Raw genomic sequence first — 21,463 nt, forward strand, 5'->3', positions numbered from 1 at the left:
GCTAAAAAGGAAAAAAATCTATTCCAATTGCAAAAGTATGGCTAACAAATTTTACTTAATCTTTTTAGAGAACTAATGGAAATATATCTCATTTGTATGAAAAAGATTTGTTTCAAAATGCACTCCTCAATACTGGGTACTTCTGGTTCAAGAATGAAGACCTATTATTTCCACGAGAGGAAAACATTACATTAAATACCATTTGGAGAAAAGGACAAAATAAAATACATGATCCTTACCTAAATAATCTAAAACTCTACCAAAACAGAATACACAATTGAGAGTCTTTAATTATTTGCTTCAAAAAACAAAGACCCATTCAAGTGGGTTCAAGAGGAAGCACATTTATTTCAGGATCCATCACTTGATCTTTTAACTGGGGAAGAGAAAATACTGATGCATAGATTTGTGGAGGGCTGCGGTTATAAGCTAGGGCTCTGGGATTGGACAATCTAGTTTAGCTCTTCCACTTACGGTTACGTTACTTGGACAAGTTAGTTAATTTCTATAGAGGCTTTAATTTCCTTTTCTTTAAAACAAGAAGTTACTTCAGAGAGTTGCAAGGATTATACTAGATCATGTATGTAACGTGTTAAGTAGAGTGGCTTTCTCAAAGTGCTCAATATATGTCATCTATTACAGTTGACCCGTGAATAACTTGGGTTTGATCTACATAGATTCACTTATGGGCAGATTTTTTTCCCAATAAATATGTAGCACAGTACTACATGCTTTGTAGTTGGCTGAATTCACAGATGTAAGACTACAATTATGGAGGACAGATTGGAAAGTTATACTTGGATTTCTGGAGGGTGGGCATCCCTAACCCCTGTGTTGTTCAAGAGTAGTTGTGCCCCTTAGGAACTATACCTAGCACCAGAGACTGATGTTTGTGTTCATTCAAAATGTACACGTTGAAATCTAATTCCCAGTGTGATGGTACTTGGAGGTAAGGCCTTTGGGAGGCAATCAGGTCATGAGCGTGGAGCCTCATGAATAACAGGATTAGCAAGCTTGTAAGAGGCCAGAGAGCTAGGATGCCCTTTCTGCTAATGAGGACATAGTACAGTGGCCCTCTGTAAACCAGGAAGAAGACACTCACCAAGAACTTGACCATGCTGGCACCCAGGTCTCGAACTTCTAGCCTCAACTGTGAGAAATAAATGTTTGCTGTTTAAACCACCCTAACCCATGGTAATTTGTTTTAGCAGCTCAAACTAGGACATGCAGTCTATTAGGGTTCTTCAGAGATACAGAATCATTTGGGTACATGCATATTTACAGAGAGCAATTTATTTTAAGGAATTGCGTCATGTCATTGGTGCGGCCAGGGCTGGCAAGTCCAAAATTTGTAGGGTAGGCTGGTACAGACTTGAAATTCAGGTATGATTTGGTGTTTCAGCTTTGAGTCCAAAATCCACAGAGCAGGTATTTGTTTGCTGGAGCTTATTTTTGCCTCTGATTGTTGTTTCCATGTTACTGGCTTCTGCCTCAAATCTGTGATATATGAGGCAGAAAGGAAACAGACAAAAAACCAAGTATCACTGCCTGGTCCTGAGGGGCCTAGCCAGTCGGCTTCCTCTGTTTATTTTATATGTAATGTCCAGGGTTTTCAGTCTTACTTAGGAGGAGGAATAAGGAAAAGTATGTATACACTATCTTCCTAGAAGTGTTCAGATTTTTTTTTTTTTAATCTAGCTGAACTAATTTCACTTGTGGCTTCTGAGTTTAGTGATATATTTAAGAAGGCCTTCTTCATGCCAAAGTCACTAAGAATTCATTCATGGTTTCTTCTGGAACTGACAATTTTTTTCACATTTAAAATTAGTCATTTGGCATCATTTCTGAGATTAAGTAGTTTTATGTAAGTGTATGAATTTGCTAGCTACACTACCCTGATCAATTACATAGCTACCTGATTCATCGCAGACAAATTAAGATCACCATTTTAAAAAGATGACTTTATTGATTTATAAAACTAGAATTTTATCTTTAAAGGACATAGAAGCTAGGCTAGAGCCACCTTTTGCGGGGGAAAATCTGTTTATCTGCTAAAGTATTCAATCATTATTAGCAGGAAGAAGAAAGTTGTTTTTACTAAATTAAGATCTTGCTTTTTGTCCATGCAAATGATGCTTTAATATTATCAGAGCTTACATAAACATTATTAATTTCTATACAATTGCAAACAGATATGCTTTTCCAAAATAAACATTGCTGCTGCTGCTAAGTTGCTTCAGTCGTGTCCAACTCTGTGCGACCCCATAGACAGCAGCCCACCAGGCTCCCCCGTCCCTGGGATTCTCCAGGCAAGAACACTGGAGTGGGTTGCCATTTCCTTCTCCAATGCATGAAAGTGAAAAGTGAAAGTGAAGTTGCTCAGTCATGTCCGACCCTTTGCGACCCCATGGACTCCAGCCTACCAGGCTCCTCCATCCATGGGATTTTCCAGGCAAGAGTACTGGAGTGGGGTGCCATTGAAGAGATGCAAAAACACCCTGTAGTGGTAGCACTGTAATCCAAAACTTGACCTGCCTTTGTACTTTTTCTAAGAGCATATAATCTCAAAACGTTTATGTGCCTTCGTTTTCCTTTTAATTATATTTATATACATTTAACTTTTGAAATTTGATTCCATTAAATTTTTCAAGGAGGTCTTAATAGTTCTTTGCTTTTGATTTATAGAAAGCCAAATGAGAAATTTGCTCATGTAACCAAACGAAGCAAACCCAGTGTGGACCATGTCAGAGCCCAGTGAATTCGACACCCTTCCCTCCTTGTATCCCTCCCTTATCTGGATCTACTCAGTGGCTGCATTCTCCTAGGTACCTCTACATGTCAGCTGCTGAACTGAATCCCTATAATTTATGATCATCCCAAGGGAGAAACAAACAAAAATCCTCCCTCTTTGGCTTCAGGAAGGTAAAATCTCTGAGAGGTACTCTGATGGGCCTTGTTGTGGCCAAGGAAACAGGTCACTACTGATTGTTATAAAACTGGGAGACTAGGAAGACATCTATCTCCCACTCAAAAAGGGAAGTGATTTGTTTCAGAAGCAGGGGAGACGGTCCTGAGAAGATAAAAACACTGCAGAACTACTTCAAGTATTTCTGTTAAATTTAATATCCAATAATATTAAAACTCGAGTAAACTCACAAACATGACGGATGACTAAAAGCAGTCATCTTTTTAAGGGCCGAGGGGTCACCCACCACATCCTATAAAATAATGGCTTGTCTACAGAGCTCTACTATTATCTCATGTCTGCAGAGAAACTACAGCAATGGTAACATATAAAGAGTATACAATGTTGTAGTCAAACTTGCAGACCTTGCTGAGTTCCAACTCTGTACTTTTGGATGACTGAGTGGGCCTTTTTAGACTTTAACTTCCTTATCTGTGCTGTGAGTGGATAAAAATAAAGCCTAATTCATGGGGTTGTTGTGAATATTAAACAAAATAACTTCAGAGATGCAGTAGCTTTCAGTGTTAGCTATTATTATTACCTAGTTGGTAAAGAATCTGCCTGCAAAGCTGGAGACCCGGGTTTGATCCCAGGGTTGGGAAGATCCCCAGGAGAAGGAAATGGCAACTCACTCCAGTATTCTTGCCTGGGAAATCCCAAGGACAGAGAAACCTGGCAGGCTACAGTCCATTGGGTTGCAAGAGTCAGACACGATTTAGCAACTAAGCCACTACTGGGTCAAAAAGCACAATCCAAGTTTTGAATAAACCTACTGGCTAATTTAATATTCTATTATATCAGCTCTGAGTATAAGACATTACAATAGTAAGACTAATCTAATCCTTTAGGTCCTGTTTTTGAGAAAAGTTTCTGGATGGCATATTGAAAATAATTCAAGATGGTAAAAAAAAAAAACAACGAGTAGCTGGATGACCACCTGTTTTGAACCATCTATTTTTGGTTATTTATGACAAAGACAGTACCATCAGAACCAACCTCATTTTTCTTAAATTCCATTTTCTAACCAACCCTTCCCTGAAATATATCTACAGAACTTTTGATACTGACATGGCTTACATCTGAAGTCCTCTCTGTCCAACTGGAAAGTTACTATTAATGCCAGCTGTAGCTGTGCTGGAGTTCTGACTCATATTAGCATTCATTTCAATAAAGAGAAAATCACCTATATGTTGCCACATCTCAATTTTCCTGCTCCCTTCGGCTTTTTCATAACCTTTCCTGCTATCCAAAAACAGGGACCATGATGATACCACATACTCAAAAAATAATTAAAATCAGGGAACTTGGGTTAAAAATTTACTTGTGGAAGAGGAAGGGCTAAGAGGACCATTTTTCTAGTCAAAGACAAACGTTTATCAGTGTGTGCAGATTGAGGGATTTCAATGAGAGAAGGGGGGCTTGTCATGATTCACAAGTGCAGGAAAAATCTGCCTGTTGAATTCCTACCCACTTAACCCTAAACAGTGATTTACTCACAAGAAGTCTTCCTACAGCAGCATAATACAGGGTGTACAGAAGATGTACGTGTTGGGGCTGGGAGAAAAGTAACTGAGCGTAAGGAAGCGAAAAAGCAGCAAGACAGAAGAATCTGATCAGTGAAGTGAAGTGAGAATTCTTGTCATTCTGATTTACAATTGTAAATATTAAAATAATTATTACTGTGTTCTCCAGCATTTGCTGTTTCCTAAAATGTTTTAAGCTCTCTAATATTTCTTTACCATTTGCCACCCCCTAAGTAGCAATAAACTATGAAAAAAGATTTAAATTGGCTCTATTAGTAGGCACGATTTATTTTACAATCAACACACGGGAACTTTGAAACACAGCACTATCTTCAAATCTCACTCTAGGTCGATTTAAATACTCAGACACTAAAAACTGATGCCAGCACAGCCTATAAATGACATTTATAAATCAGACAAGTTATATAATCAGACAAATCTTTCGTGGACAAGAAGAACCCCGTGGAAAGCTTACAGGAAGGTCACAGCTTTTCAAGTGGAAAACGGCACATGAGTCAGTTTTATAGTAACTGTGGACACAGTATGCTTAGTCTTTGTTTAATCAACAATTTCATCAAACGTATGTTTTTAATGCACATGCTGAGATAACTGTGGCTATACCTCAGTTCCTCCTGGGGGATTTGACATTTCTGAAGGTACAAATACTGTAGATAAAATGTCACTGCAGGAACTACATAAAGTTCAGTCTGCTCAGGATAAATTCTATAGAAAACTACAATTAGCTGAACTATGTCAGAGCTCCTTTAAGATGTAGCTTTTCTTCATTTTATTGCATCTTAATAAGTAGCACTTTACCATAAATGCTATTTATATAAAGCATTTTATTTACATATAAGTTATGATTCTAACTACCCATCTCTATGGCTATAAAATTTTTCTTTTCCTGAAAATCTCCTCTCTCCTACAACTATTCTGCTTGTCTCTTTGTTTCCAAGAACATATATTTCTTTTTTAAAAGGAAATTTATTTTCCTTTGAGAACAACTGCTGGGAAGCCTGCCTCAGAAAGGGAATAAAAATGTTTCTCCTGCATTTTGAAACAACGTCTTTCTCTCCAGGAATATCTGTCCTATTATACAACAGAATCAGTATGAAGTCAGGGCGTGGTGGACAGGGTCTTGCTGGAAAGCACATATTCTGTGAAATGTGGAATCCCGCCACAGTGCCAGGCAGGTGTGGAGCCAAGCAGGACGCAATCATGTGAGTTCCCAGCTACCTGCCAGGTGAGGACTGTCTGCACTTGCTCAGACACTCCCTGGCCCTTACTCCTCAGACACCTGTGGACCTACAGCAGCCTCCTGTAAGCCTTCCAGCCCAGCATCACTCTGCAGAGATTCTTTCTCGCCTTCCTCAGAATCCTTAGGATTGTCATTCTCTTGGCAGATTCTCGTTTCAGCCTCCTCCGGCCGCTCTTCACCAACACAATTAGAATTGACGTCAAGTCTGCTATCTGATAAAAAAAAAAAGAAGAAAAAAAGTCATCTGGCTCTTACTATGTGCCAGACACTCTTCTAAGGGCTTCTGTGTATTAAATCATTTAATCCTCATAACAACCACAAGGGGGAGTTTTCTATTAGCATTGTTCTTTTACAAATGGGGAAACAGAGAAGAGAGGGGGTTTGTTAACCTGCTCATCGTGGCACAGCCAGTGAAAATAAGAGAACTGGAGTTCGAACTCAGGCCTCGAAATCAGGATTGCAGACAAGCAAAATCCACATTTGAATATGGCTTTGCCATGAGTTAGCTTGACATGCTTGGTTAGGTAAATGCCTATCCAAGGCTGTCTCCTTATAAAGTGGGGGATAATAAAGCCTATTGCACATTTGTGGAGAATAAAGGAGTAGAATCGTGTGCGGGATGGACTGATGTCTACCAACCATGCGTTCTCATCCACTGACAACCCTCCCATGTGGCTTCTTGAGTATGTGACCAGCCGTTATATACCACTTTCAACACTCGGGATATAAAGGTTTGGTCCAGCAAACAGAAGAAAGCAAGACAGCCAGAAAGCCTGACTGTTCTATTAATAATCTATTTATACCAGTTTATTTGGTATGAATGCAGGTTTGTACAAATCATCCATTTCCATTAATAGGTTTCTCCACCAGGTGGCAAAGGGACATGGTCCTTTGAGGAATAGAGATGAGCATGCTTAGTGTCAGAATCACCCAGGTAACCTTTTGGCAACCTATCACTTCCCAGAATGTGTGATACATATCCTATATCCTCTGGGGTGGGACGTAAGAGTGTGGGCGGTTCTCTTCTCCAATATGTGAATCATTGCCGAAGCAACTCACTGTTTCTGATGAAAATGAGTCATACACTTTATGAGGAAAGGAGAGGAAAAATAATAAGGAACTCACTGCCCTCACACTTCTGGAAAGTTATGCTGTGCAAGTTAACTTGCAATTTATAAATTTATTCCATAATTTTACCTGCAGTTTCCTAATTAAGAAATTTAAAGGTTTCCAATCTTAAAATCTTCAGGCAGCCATCAGGGGAAATTTAATTATTTCCTTATTCAAAGACCTTAAAATCCTTTGTGAGCAAAATGTAAGTAAACTACTCATTAAGAGTCAGATGGCTCCAGAGCAGTCTCATGAATCACAAAGTAGAAAGGGGAATAAACACCATTCCTCAGAATTTTATGGTTTTCATTTTCTAGTGCTATCTAGGCTGACTATAGTCTGTACATTATCCCAGAGACTCAAAAGAAGGATATATTTAAGTGTGATCCTGATGTTGGTTAACCCCAGTCTTCCTTGGTTTCCTGAGAAGACGCAGTTCCTGTGTGTCCTGTGTTAATATAATTGATCCTTCCTCTTCCTACTCACAAGTATTATGGTCCCAGTTTTTATACACTTACTGTTCTCCTCTTCACTCTTTGCCTTGGCAGCCTCCAACTGTTGCTTCTCATAAATGTCCTTGAGATTCTTACAGATTTTCTTATGTGCAAACCAGTGTGTTTTCTGGCAGGTCTGATCACAATATATTACCTGAAGGCAATTGTAGGTTTATTTTCAAGAGGTGTAGTCACATGATTTTTCAATTACAACATTAAATCAAGTACTGTGCTGTAAAAATATTAACTTTTCTAGGCGTCCCTGGTAGCTCAGATGGTAAAGAATCGCCTGCCATGTAGGAAACCTGGGACTGACACCCGGGTTGGGAAGATCCCCTGGAGAAGGAAATGGCAACCCACTCCAGTATTCTTGCCTGGAGAATGCCCTGGACAGAGGAGCCTGGTGGGATATAGTCCATGGGCTCACAAAGCATCGGACATGACTGAGTGACTAACTCCCAGTGTGCTTTATTTTAAAACCATGATGTATGAATGTGTATTGTTTATCTTTGCAATTTTCAGCTTACATTTTTTAACAACAATGAACATATACCACATGGTCTACCAAAGACTCTAACATATGATTTATTTAAGAGACTTCTGTGTGCCCGAATTGATATGGTACAAGGACAAAGAAAATACAATTGTTGTCCCAGAGGAAGCTAGAGCAGGATGGGATAGCATAGATGGAGGCTAATAATTAACAACATGATTTATATCCTAGAACAGGACGTAACAGCAATGGGAACACAGAGGAAGCGGTGACTCACTCTAAATAGAGGGAGTCAGTAGACAGAGAAACAGGAAAGAAGCACTCCAAGTAGATGGAATATCTTGTACCAAAATGCAGGCATAGGAAAGTGAATGCTGTGTTTAGGACAGCAATACATTTGTGTAAATAGAGCTTAGATTTTTGTAAAATTATATGCCACGCACTGGGCTAGGCTGTTATACATAGAAGGTATTACAGACTATATTACTGGCCCCAATTCTTCATTCTTTCCTGCACCCATACATTTTCCCGTGTGACTTCAAAGTTCTTTTCTCTGAAGGGGAGGAGAATTAACTTTAAATATAGCCATGCAACTTGTTTTGGCCAGAGGAATGAGACAGCATGGCAATTTCAAGGCTGGACCTCAAAAGACCTTGTATGTTTCTACTTGCCTACTTACAGCTCTACCATCACCATGAGGACATGTTCACCCTGGCCTGCTGGTCCAAGGAGGATGAGAAATACATGGAACAGATGTGACCCAGCCAACCACAAACATGAGGGGGAAAAAAAGACTTGCTTTAAGTAATGAATTTTGGAGTGATTTTATATGTGGCCATACTTAATCATTGTAGATGGTCTCATTTAGTTCTCACAACTCTAGCCCCATTTCACACATAAGGAAACTGAGGCTCAGAGAAGTAAGTAATTAAAGGGAACGAAACTGGAGAAGAAGTTTCTAGCAGAACATGACAGGTTACAGAAGAATGTGCTAAAGAATTTCAACCTTAAAAACAACAGGAAATTAACATGATCTGTAGGGTAAAGTGAATGTCCAGATGCACGCATGTGGGTAGTGTCTGTATGTGAGAAGAACCCACTCAGATATGCTCTTTATAAAGAGAATTCTGGCAGAAGTTGGTAGCAGTACAGAGCTTAAAGACTGGTGACAGTGAGAAGGGAGTGAGAGCTTTACGAGGAAGAGCTGATGAAGAGAGAGTAGTTGAAGCCAACATTGGAAGATTTAAGACTGCATATTTATGAATTGTTGTAGGTTCTCACATATGCCCCAGTCTCAGTCCCCTGTGATTAAGTTTTCTCTTGTTTTCTCGTAACCATTCATTCATTCACACTCTCTTTTTTGGGTGTGGTCAGCATAGAAGCTGGGCAACATGTGAGCTGGACAGAAGAGGGAACAGAACTACATGTATCCTATAGTTCTTTTTCAAAATTATTTTAAAATATTAGATTCAATACTTCATATCTAATATATTAGAATTTATTAGAAAAATGCCAACTATTACTTTATAGAATATGAAAACTCAGTTACCAACTTCGATGAACTCTAAACCAGATGTCAATGAACTTAACTTCATTCTTACCATTTTGCACACTGAGCATCTTTTACTTGCTCCTTTTTCTCCACAGGTAGTGCAAAATTCAACATCCACAAAACCCACCTGACCAGTGATGGCTTGGGTAAGCACAGAGAATGCAGTGGGGTCAGAACCCTAGAGGAAGTAAGAAGAGGAGAAAAAAAAAACTCTGAAATCACCATGGACAGAGGAGACACTACCAGAAAAAGAGACAAAATGATTAAGGCGAGAGAGAGCCTGCACAGACTTTAAGACACCTTTCTGAGCACCTTTTTCTGCACCAAGTATATGGCAGGTAAGTCATGGATCCAGATGTTCAGAAAGAAAAAATCTGGCTCTATTCTAGAATAAATGTATTTTTCAACTGGGATTATTCAGTAAGCATACAAAGATTTCAGATATAGGACAGTGAACTCAGAGTGGAATTTCCTTCTGAGAATTAAGACAATATATAATACATATTCTGAAGGACAATTAATAGGATACATCACAAATGTTTATCATAATTCTTAAAAGATTAATGCAACTTAAGTGTTTTAAAGAACTTGTCTATTTAAAACTATTTACTTGATGCAGATCCACAATTCTAATAGATAAAAATTCTCACCATTATCACTGAAATGCTCTAAACTCTTAAGATTAAAGAGCTATACGTGTGGTTGCATTAGGTTATTAAGAAAAACCAAAAATATGAAAATTATACAGTTATTGAAAATCAGAATGGCTTGCTAAAGAGGATTTATGAAATTTCTTAACAGAGGAAATTATAACGGCAAATATTTATCTGCCTGGGGTAATGCTATTAAGACCTATTTAAATATTTATCTGCCTGGGATAATACTATTAAGATCTACTTAGAGCAATTACAGGGTATGGAGCTATCATACCTATTCACAACAGTTCTTATTTCTGAGTTTTTCAAATTTGCTTCTTTATTCTTAACTAAAAATGTGGAAATTTTCATAGTTTACATTTTTATTTTTATTTGCTTTTCCTTTCTAAGAATATTTATTTTACCAGTTATACATAACAAATAACCACCTTGGAACACTGTTTTACACTGTACTCATTTCAAAACCACTTTACTCCTCCTGAAAACAAATAATTACTAAGTTTCTTTTTAGTTCAAGAGTTAAGAATTCTCTTTTGGAATGAAGATAATATAACAGTAAGAAAAAAGAGCTAAAATAAAACCTCAGATACTAGTTATAAGTTAATAATTTCATCAGGAATGAATGTCTACGGCAGTTGTGCTGAAGAGAGGGTGTGCATCAGAGAGCTTGTTGAAAATTGCCACAACTACACAGATGCCCTTGCAGCAACGAAAACCCAGTGCAGCCAAAAATTAAAAACAAATAAATAAAAATTAAGGGGGGAAAAAAATGATGACTGAGACATGTTCAAAATTTTCCCCAAGATGGGACTTTTGTAGGTGTCACAAAACAATGATATTCTCACAAATATACCAGAAGTAAAACTTAAATATTTTTTGCTAGAAATATGGCTATTAATGTGAACTATTGCCTCAGAAAAAAATTGATGGTACAGCAGAGTAACCATGTGAAATCTTTCCTGTCACAGTTGAGTGATAAGAATTCTTTCTTACTATACAAAACCTCGTCATCTACTTTGTTAAATATGTATCCTATAAAATCAGAGACCTTAGCTAGCCTTCCAGAAGTTAAAATATACACCTTCAAATGATAAAGCAAAATATCTTTAACAGTGTCATGTTACAATTCTTGAGCAGCATCTCTTCAATAGAGCTATGCCTCACACTTCCTGCTGAACTCTGTGACAGGCAGACGCCAGAATTCCACGACAGGCAGAGGTTTGGGCTCAGGCACTAACACTGTCAGGAAATACCACAGGTGATCTTCATGGCAGCCGGCCGTGAGAACCACCATGTCACGGGACAAGGTTAATACTGCTTCAGAGGCTTCTGAACTTGCAGAATACGGCAATCTGCCAGGCAGTCAACAGTGGCTATCTGGGACAACGTACAACCACAAGCACTGCAGATCAAGTCTTCAAGACAGCAGAAGTTTTTAAAGAGAGAAATATTTCTAAAATGCATTAAATAAATATTATCTTGATTACTGATGACTCAGATCACTAGGATAAACATCAGTCAAACACCATACTAACTACACTGTTCTATGATATAGGGCTAAGATGGATTGTTGAGTCCTACACTGGCCTGCTTTGACTTTTTAAAAAGTACTCCGACCTGCTATTTTTAGTTTTTCTGTTTTCTCCCTTAAAGGTACAAGGTCGGCTACACTTATTAGTGCTGGGTATCGCTCAGCAGCCACTGTTAATTGCGTCTCTGATAAGCTTATGCTTTCCAGCCCTAGACCAATTTTATTTTCTTGCCTGCCTAGGACGGGAATATGAGTTTGGAGGAAGAGCATTAGATGCCTTGCAAAGGTGAGGTTATTAGCATATGCATGATAATCCACGGCTAAAGAATTCTGGGTGGGAAAATGGGAAAGGATTTGGGTCCCTAGTTCACTGTACCAGACTGGGTCTGCCTACCCCTGGGCACATATTTAATATGTGGATTAAGTAAGCTCTGATCTATTTAATTCATAGTTGGCTGGAGTATGATATGCAGAGCCAAAACACATTCATAATTGATAAGCTACCCTCATAATACGCTAACTTAAAACTTCCAAAAACTTAAACACCAAATAGCCAAGCGTATTAAAGAGCAAGCGGAAAGAATCTCTACGTGAAATCATGGTGAACTCTCAGGAATAAATCAATGCATGAACTTCATGAAATCACCTTGTCTTCTTAGGCCTTTCTTCTTTAATGGTTCTGATTGGATGAAACTTTAATATATAAAAGGAGCACCTGGAACTCATTTTTAGTCCTGATTTTTTCAGGCTGAGACTGATACAACAGCCTAGCGAAGGCAGAGAAGAACCGACATTGCCAGAGGGAGGGAGGAAGGCATGGATGGTAACAGTGTCAGGACCAGTTTCTTGCCTAATACACAAAGGCTGATAAGGGATTTCATTGAAATGTGTAAAAGCATAACCGGTATAGATAAGGTGATCTGAAAACTATCCAAAATAGGGAAGGCAGGGAGTGTCTTTAATACCACTTAAATAAATACATGACGAAAGTTAAGTAAAGAACAGATAATAAAGTTCAAATTTACTTCCCATAACTGTTAAGCATAAATAGACTTTTTTTTAATGTGTGGAAAATTCATAAAATCAGAGGCATTAAGGGAGGATCTAAGAAGCGGGACATACTTTAAGACTGTTTAGCAGGATACACAATGCGCTTTCCCATAACTCATCCTCTCACATCCCCCCGACAGGAAACCATCAAGGTAGACATTCAATTCCTACTTCCATCTAGTACGGGATTTTACGCTAGCTTTTCACAAGCTACACAGGAGAACAAACGTGGGTCTGTATTACGTACTGGATGTGACCCCACCACTGAGGTCTCACCAAGTCATTAAAAACGTAAATATCCACTGTAACTATAATATCTATATTCTGATCTAAGGAAACACTGTGCATTAAACCATGAGCTATATAAATGAAAGAAGAGGTCTGACAGGGAAAACGCATAAACAGAAACAATGTTACCAGGCAAATTTATCTCCATGTTTGTTTCTGAAATTTTCCTTAAGATAATTATGCCTTCATTAGGTAACTAAATAATGCTAAGGAGAACATGCCTCTAATTGTATAAAATATGGTAATTAGGTCTTACTGACGGAGTTAACCTAGTTAGGAAGAAGAGCCTTACGATTTCGACAGGAGCAATGCTTCGCACCAGCTGCTGGAGGAGCGTGGCTTCACAATAAGGAAATTTTCTGATACTTTCTCGAATGATCTTTTCTTGATATACTGGAAAGCCATCAGAAGCTCGGCCTTTTAACAAGCTGAAAGATAGTTTGAAAAGAGTAACTGGAATTGAATTGCCAAGCATTTCCTCCCAGCTGAACACATGAACTTCAGGTAGTTCCTTCCTTGCTCCGTGGGCCTCCCTGGCAGCTCCAAGGGAAACAAATCTGCCCGCAGTACAGGAGACCGGGGTTTGATCCCTGGGTTGGGAAGATGCCCTGGAGGAGGGCAAGGCAGCCTACTCCAGTATTCTTGTCTGGAGAATTCCATGGACAGAGGAGTCTGGCGGGCTACAGCCCATGGGGTTGCAGAGTCAGACATGACTGAGTGATCAACACTTTCACTTTTCTTTGCTGCTTACGATTTTCACTGTGTAGTCACCTCATGAGGACTGATTCAATTCAAATTGCTATTCCACCTGCCCATTAGACCAGGTCTTATCAGGTTTAGGAGCCCAGGGATGTATTCTAAAAGGTGACCCCTGACGTAAAACACACTAGACATTTATCAGATTAGCTGGTTACTTATTACCATGGCAGTTATTTGAACAAAGAATGTAAACTCTGATTAAGTCACACCCTTCCAACTTAGTTCTCTTTTCTTAGTAAAATCATGAGAATCTGACCCCTGGACTTGTGCTACCTTCTAGCAGTAAGTATGATTTTACAAATGCTTTTTAACCTCTCCAAACTTCAGATTTCTCACCCATAATTTAGGATGGCAAAAATGCTGTAAATACTACAGAATGGAATAGTCAATCCAGGGCCCCTGGTTTCTGGCAGATTAAATGTGATCTCAACAATAACAGCTGCTGCTAAAATGTTTAATTTTTAAAGCCATAATGAGATTTCATATAATAAAACATTATCCATTTGAGTATATTTTATACATGACATGGTAAAACTGTACCTTTTGATCAGAGTGTCCAATTTATTTTCTCTGTCTTTTAAGAAGTTAATACATTTCTGAAAGATACAGCTGATGTAATGCATTTTCATAGCCAGTACTTCATTCATGTCTCTTTGCTTCATACATTTCTCACAAATCAAATCCATCACCTTGTAGCATTTATTCAGAGCTGCTTCTTCTGCCAGCAGAGGATTCTCGTTTATAAGCATCACAATCTAGAAGAAACCCCAGTGAGCTTAGAAATTCCATAAGAGATTTTTCCATGCTCAATTTAGGCAGTCAGTTTTGATTACCAAATGAAGTCTTTCTCATGGTCACATATTTGCTGTTAATTCAAATAAAAATACAACTTGCCACTGATCAAGTTGTGAAACTAACAACAGAAGGACACCATGAAATCTCTTGAACTCTGTATTTCAAAGTTATTGTGTGATTTGCAATCCAGTTAAACTAAGTATTAGTTGGCCACTTGGAATCATGGTTTCTATATCTGTTAAAGGCTCTTTTACTCAAGATAAAAGTGTCAGTCACTCAGTTGTGTCCGACTCTTTGCAACCCCATGAACTGTAGCCCATCAGGCTCCTCTGCCCATGGGATTGTCCAGGCAAGTATTAGAGTGGGTAGCCATTCCCTTCTCCAGGGGATCTTCCTGACCAAGGGATTGAACCTGGATCTCCCATACTGCAGGCAGATTCTTTATCGCCTGAGCTAGGGAAGTTCTCTTACTAAAGATAAGCATGGCATATTTGTACACCCTTTATATACAGAAACAAATCACAGAGCAATCACTACTTTTAGCTAATATTACTGAGCATTAGGATTTCATGGCTAGGAAAACCACAATTCTCATTCATTCTTGTCAATTATAAGGAAATGAGGTTTTTATAGGCAGAAGTCTAAAAATAAAAGGTGTATTGCTTGCTAACTACATTTCTCTGTGGAAATTTTCCTAATATGCTTCTAATCATTAATATGAATAGATGAAAGAGGAAAGCAAAACTAGATTTTTAAAAGGGGGTAAAGGAGAGTTATCCAATATGATGTATTATGGGTCCTACACTTCCCAAATACACACAGATTAAGCCCAAATTCAGTGTAAGAAGGAGTATTTTCTTCTTTACTGATTGCATAGGATACCTGTACAAATCCGTATAACAGTAATGTAAATATATGGGAAACAGAGGCACAACTGTGTTCTCAGAGCAGAAAGTCATTCAGTATTTGTTAACCTATGTGTCACAGTAAAATACCTATCCCAGGTAACTGAAACGTTAGGAAACAACAGATGGTGGATTTCATGAATCAGATCCTTTTCTTTAGACAAGGAGCAAGGTAACTGTTAACTTAAGGAAAACCCATGCCCAAGCCTCCTACGTGAAAATTTAACATAAACTAAATGTTCTTGTTAAATTAAAATAAGACTTTTACTTATTTCTGACCCTACTGATAACACAGCCCAGTCTTCCACTCCAAATATAGCACTCAGTAATAAACTAGACTGCATGAAATAACTATAATCAGAATCCTTATTGATAAATTTGCTGACAACTTCCTCTACCATTATATAATTCAAAAGTTAATTTGTGGCAGAGAAGAAAAGAATCATTAATTATTTATATTTCTCCTATCAACTACCATCACTTGATGCCATTTGCTCAATATTTTGTATACATTATGAATCAAAACATAGGATCTAAACTTGGATGTGAGAATTCTTTAAAAAAAAACAAACACCCCAAATAGAACCCAGATTCATGATTTTTTTGTTTAAGACTTAGACGTATTTACTTTATAATATATGTCAGTAAACCTCATGGACTGCAGCCTGCCAGGCTCCTCTGTCCATGGAATTCTCCAGGCAAAAATACTGCAGTGGGTTGCAATTCCCTTCTCCAGAGGATCTCTTGGACCCAGGGATTGAACCCAGCATATTCTTTACCAGCTGAGCCACCAGGGAAGTCCAAACACAATGAAAAATGATATTAATAATTATTAATTAATTATTATTAATAATTACTGAGGATGAATAAATAAATTCTGGGCTTAAAAATCATGTTAATCATCGAAAAACAGGATCACTTGCACACATCTATCTTCTGATCACTTACAGACCCTGCTAAACTCTATCGTCATTCTTCCTTTTGCCTCTGTTTTTCTCCATTATAAACGTCTATATCTAGGCCATCAGCACAATTCCCTAAGTCCCTGTTGAAAACACACATCCTTATTGCTATAGCAGCCACTTAAGCTCCTCACAAATGTATCTGTGTTAGGTACACTGTGGCAAAAGGTGCACTGTTGGATCAAGTGTTGGACTGTGCTTATTTTTAAAGGTCGTTGATTTGACTGGTGGCTATTAGTTACTTTTTTTATAGTATGCCCTCTGAAGACCCATGTCAGCTTGAAAAGGGGTAAAGCAATGAAAATGGCCCATAACCAAAGCAACTGGGCAGCTTTTAACTAAAGTGTGGATAAAGAAAGGTTTTCAAGCAAATAGACTATATCTACAAAAGGCAAGGTCCGGTCTTAAAGAAGGTACTATAATCATAGTGTAGTCTCTCATAAAACCAAATGCTCTAAAAAATAAAATGTAGGCTATTTTAGTTTACAATTTGTCTGTATAAATATACCCTTAATCTAACTTATGCAAAATATGTGCCTTTAAAGATAATTACAGGTACAATAATTCTTGGGATATTTAACCCTGAGAGACTAGGTTCTGTGTAAACAACAGAAATTACTCTACAGACCCAATTGTCACAATAACTGAAATTACTGTAATCTCAAAGGGTGAAAACAGACATAAGACACAGTGAATCAGAAACATACAGAAAACATCTTTAAATCAATCAAACCCAAAATATCCTGTATTGTGGTGGTCCCCAACCGTTTTTGGCACCAGGGACTGGTTTTGTGCGACAATTTTTCCATGGAGGAGAAGGGGATTGGGGAGGAGATAGTTTCAGGGTGATTCAAGTGCATGACCCTTATTGTGTACTTTATTTCCATTATTACTACATCAGCTCTACCTCAGATTACCAGGCATTAGATCCCAGATGTTGGGGACCCCTGAGTCATGCTCAGCCTGGAGGGGGAGTGAAGAAGGCCTTATACAACCACACACGTTCTCTGCATTGAGAAACGCTGTATGCCTAGGGAAACTCCTGTTTTCCCACCCCAGCCCGCTCCACTCCTAATAGAAAGAGTACCACAGAGACAATGTCGTCATTTCCAAGAGTTCTGTCTTTCCTGCGTGTGTTGGGAGGGAAAGAAAGACTAAAACAGAAGGGGCCAAGTATTTTTCTAACGGTTAAATTCTAAGTCCTAGAAAATTTCCACTAGAAACACACACACCTCTTCCGTGGCAGAATTTCTTTTTTGCCCAGCGAGGATCACAAGTGTTGCAACTAGTGGTTCTTTCAAAATGTCAAGTAAAACATTTGAGTTTTGAAAAATAAAAGCAGAATAGATTGCACTTGTCTGCTGTGTGGGAAAGGATCTGCTACTTTGCCATCTCTCTTGATGGCCCAGAACACTATTAATAACTTGGGGGAAGGGCCACATGAAAGGTATTTTTTTATTTGTGTGTCCCTCAAGCTTCAAAAGACCATATGCCATGGGACGCAGCAATAAAGTAGTAATATTACATATAATTTATAACATATCTCTAAGGGTGTGTTAGTCTTCAAAATAGTTACTTCATGAGAGCTGTACACTTACTCCAATGACGATCAGTATATTCCAGAATTTTCTTTTGTAACAGACTAAGGAAACCCATTTCAGTACATTATAATAACCCCTTGTACTAAGGGGAAGCTTCAGTTTTTGACCCAACATACATGTTGCTCAACAAAGAGTTCTTAGGACTTCCCTGGGGGTCCAGTGGCTAAGACTGCACTTCCAATGCAGAGGACTCGGATTCAATCCCTAATCAGGGAACTAGATCCCACATGCCGCAACTAAGACCCAACACAGTCAAATAAATACATAAATATTAAAAAACAAACCAAAGAAACCCCCAAATCGCTCTGAGTTACTATCAGATTTATACATTATGAATGAAGGCATATGGCAGACAATGAAGTCTGAAAAAGGTCAGTGCTGTTTCCTGAGATGACTCATGGAAACAATTATATTCATTTGGATTAATTTTTCAAAACATAATCATTTTATAAGCAAAAAGGTCATAAATAAAGCATGAAGAAAAGAGCAGTGGGAATAGTTCAGGATAATCCCTGAAGATTCCCAGGTATGCTATGCGAACTTCCAAGTTGGTTTACAAAGTTTGAAAATCTGTGTGATTTGACTATTTACTGGAAGAACTGTACTACTTAAATGCATCAGATACCTACTTGCATGAAAGAAATGTGTTCATGATTACATTTCCAAACACCGCCTGCAAGGATAATTACTGCACTGGATGCTGTTGCTCCCTCACCCAGATCCCCGTTACCAGGCCCATACACCAGGTTCCTGCGACTGGGACTTTTGGCTGCTGTGGCTCAGAGCTGCCTCCTTCCTCGGGGAACTCCCTTCATCCAGAGAGAGCCACCTCACTTGGCACCATCTGGGCGGCTGTCCTTTCCCCCTGGGGACAGACTTCAACCATGACATACTGATACAGGAAACCCCGGTTTCCTTGCCTCTCTGGAGCCACTAATAAACAGAGCTCACTGTGAGACGAAGTGGAAGCTAGGTTTTGGCTGAACCCACCTCTCTGCCTTGCTCTTCCTCTTGCTCTGGTCTGTGTCCCTCACTCTCTTGTAGGTTTCGAACAAGAGCACTGCTTCACTGTATCAAGTGAATGGGAGAGCCTATCCCAAGTTTTACATCAACAAAAAGCAACCCAAGACAATTAGGACCCATATAGTAAGAGCAGTTTAAATTCTAAAGCAATACATAAATGGGCTTCCCTGGTGGCTCAGATGGTAAAGAATTTGCCTGTAATGCAGGAGACTGCCCACTCCAGTACTCTTGCCTGGAAAATTCCAATGGACAGAGGAGCCTGGTGGGCTGCAAGTCCACGTGGTCACAAAGAGTCAGACACAACTAAGCACGCACGCGTGTGCGTGCGCACACACACACACACACACACAATTTAAATAGAAAGCAAATACGATAAACTACAGTACCTTGACAGGATGAAGATTTGTTGTAGTGATAATTTTGTGCAGTGGGCCTGCCAACTTTGGGGGCAGTTTTGGTTCTTTATCCAGTCCCTGGGGCTTAGTGTAATAATCCAGTTTCTCTCGAGGAAAGAAATTGTTGATTATAGTCACACAATCATGTTGACCTTGTAATAGGAAAATAGAAAATGTATTGTTTTATCATTCAAAATTAGACATTTTCCATTTTTTCATTACATTGTTCTGTTTTCTGAAGTAAACATGCGTCAATGTCCTTAACTTTTCAGAGAGTAGAGGAGGAAGGGGAGAGATAAAATATTTTAGGAAACATCTATAAGCATGCATTTCGAAGTCAAGAAATAATCCCCTTTTAAAGACACAGAATCTACAATACATAAGAAGATTATGCAGGTAACAACAACAATAATAAAAAAGCAGTGTTCTACTTAAAATTGGCCCTAAATATTTAATAAAAGTTGCACATAATTTAAATGTTTCTTCTTCCACTCCTACACAAATGATGTTCGTTCTTCCCTAATCACATCTGGCTTTCTTTACACAAAATTTAAATTTATTCTGTATTGTTTCTTATTGTCATTATAATTACTACCCATTTTGTTAAGCTAATCTCTCCTCGCCTAGGATTTGAGAAAAGCTTGGCCTTTTTGTGAAATGAATTAGAGAAAAAGCTTTTGCTTCCATAAGCTTGGAATCCACACGCTTGGAATCCACACTGTAGCTCCTCATAGATCCCTGCGCCACTTTTGGAAGCCAATCCCCAGAGGTGAACACTGTTCTAGGAAAGCAGAACCTTCCCTGGAGAAGCTGGCGGCCTGCTGCTTCCTCCCCGCTGGCTCCCTCTCCCCTACTTCTCTGGAGCAAGAAGTGGCCCCTCTGGACAAGCAGGGCACATCTGCAACTGCAGGCTTTTCCAGGAATCTCTGCAAAACAGGCTCTTCCTCCTTTCTGCATGATGAGAGCTGAAAGAGTCCTGTGGAGCAGACCCAGATGCCAGGGCTCTGGGAGAGGGGTCTGCTCCGGGTGGCCCGAGTGGCCCCTGCCCACTTGTGTATGGTCCAGGGAGCATCTGCTCAATCCTGATGACAGTAGGTGACTTGCAGGGGGACTGCACTGTGGGCCAGGTGGATCTTTGAGGCTGGTCAAGTTCTCAGCTTGCCCAAGAGTTCGAGGATAACCCAAGAGTTGTCTGTCAGCAGAGGCTGAAATATTTCCTGGTGTGTTGACCCTGGGCCCAGAGGTATAGAGAGATGGCACAGCCCTTCACGTCTCCATGACCCTGTCAGCTTTACCTGACTGCCTAGGAGATGCAGACCCGAGTGGATCCAATCTCGAAAGACTACGCAATGTCTCCAACAGAGAGCCTCTTCCGTGGAACAGGTACTATAACATCTACTACAACCACTCACAACCAAACCATAAAGACAACCACCGAAGAATATGTAAGCAGATCAATTGCTGTATGTAAACAGACTCTCATGGACCACAGAGAGATCCCATTTTTAGAAGTTAATAGACAAACTGAGAAGGGCAATCCTGGTTACAATGGAGAACTAAAATAGTCCTGCAGAAGATGAGGTGGATAAAGTATCTCAAAATAGATTAAAAATTAGGATCTAGAAATCTACAGGATTTCTATACTACAGGAAAGATGAGAGAGCTGAAAAAAACAGATCCAGGGGGAAAAAAGGAAAAGAAAAGAAATGGATGGAGAATTAATAATTAAACAAATGATAAAAACAACACAGTCATGATTTGAAAGCAAATTTTAGTAGTGATCACGTATCATTTTTGGTGTTTGATGCTATTTGTAAATACTGAGACATCACTTTCTTTTTCTTTTTTTAAACCAAAATCTCCATTATATATATCTTGAGACGTCACACAGTAACAAGAAATACTAAAAATATAAAGTGTTCTGTTTGGAAAGATCATTTCTACCTACATAATTTTCAAGAAGGGAGGAAAATGACAATCAAGCAAATATATTGCAGGCAACATGTAGAGATGACAGGACCAAAACTAACACAGATAACACTGTGCAGGGATTTACAGCTGCACAGGAAGCGACTACAGATGAAGACAGACTGCACTGCTGTT

At 39.0% G+C, this 21,463-nt stretch overlaps 1 protein-coding gene across 1 annotated transcript in view; it reads right to left on the bottom strand.

The window, feature by feature from the left end:
* Positions 1-4,776: 4,776 nt before the first annotated feature.
* ANKMY2 (ankyrin repeat and MYND domain containing 2) overlaps positions 4,777-21,463 on the bottom strand; it is a 37,915-nt gene continuing 21,228 nt past the window's right edge. The window contains exons 5-10 of the mRNA XM_068973042.1: positions 19,352-19,512; positions 14,220-14,434; positions 13,213-13,348; positions 9,445-9,573; positions 7,375-7,504; positions 4,777-5,958 (exon numbers count right to left, since the gene is read on the bottom strand). Coding sequence (XP_068829143.1) covers positions 5,771-5,958; positions 7,375-7,504; positions 9,445-9,573; positions 13,213-13,348; positions 14,220-14,434; positions 19,352-19,512 — 959 coding nt within the window. The 3' untranslated portion in view covers positions 4,777-5,770. The remainder of the gene's footprint in view (positions 5,959-7,374; positions 7,505-9,444; positions 9,574-13,212; positions 13,349-14,219; positions 14,435-19,351; positions 19,513-21,463) is intronic.

The sequence above is a fragment of the Capricornis sumatraensis genome, chromosome 5, assembly GCF_032405125.1.
Source record: "Capricornis sumatraensis isolate serow.1 chromosome 5, serow.2, whole genome shotgun sequence".
NCBI classification, from domain to species: Eukaryota; Metazoa; Chordata; class Mammalia; order Artiodactyla; family Bovidae; genus Capricornis; species Capricornis sumatraensis.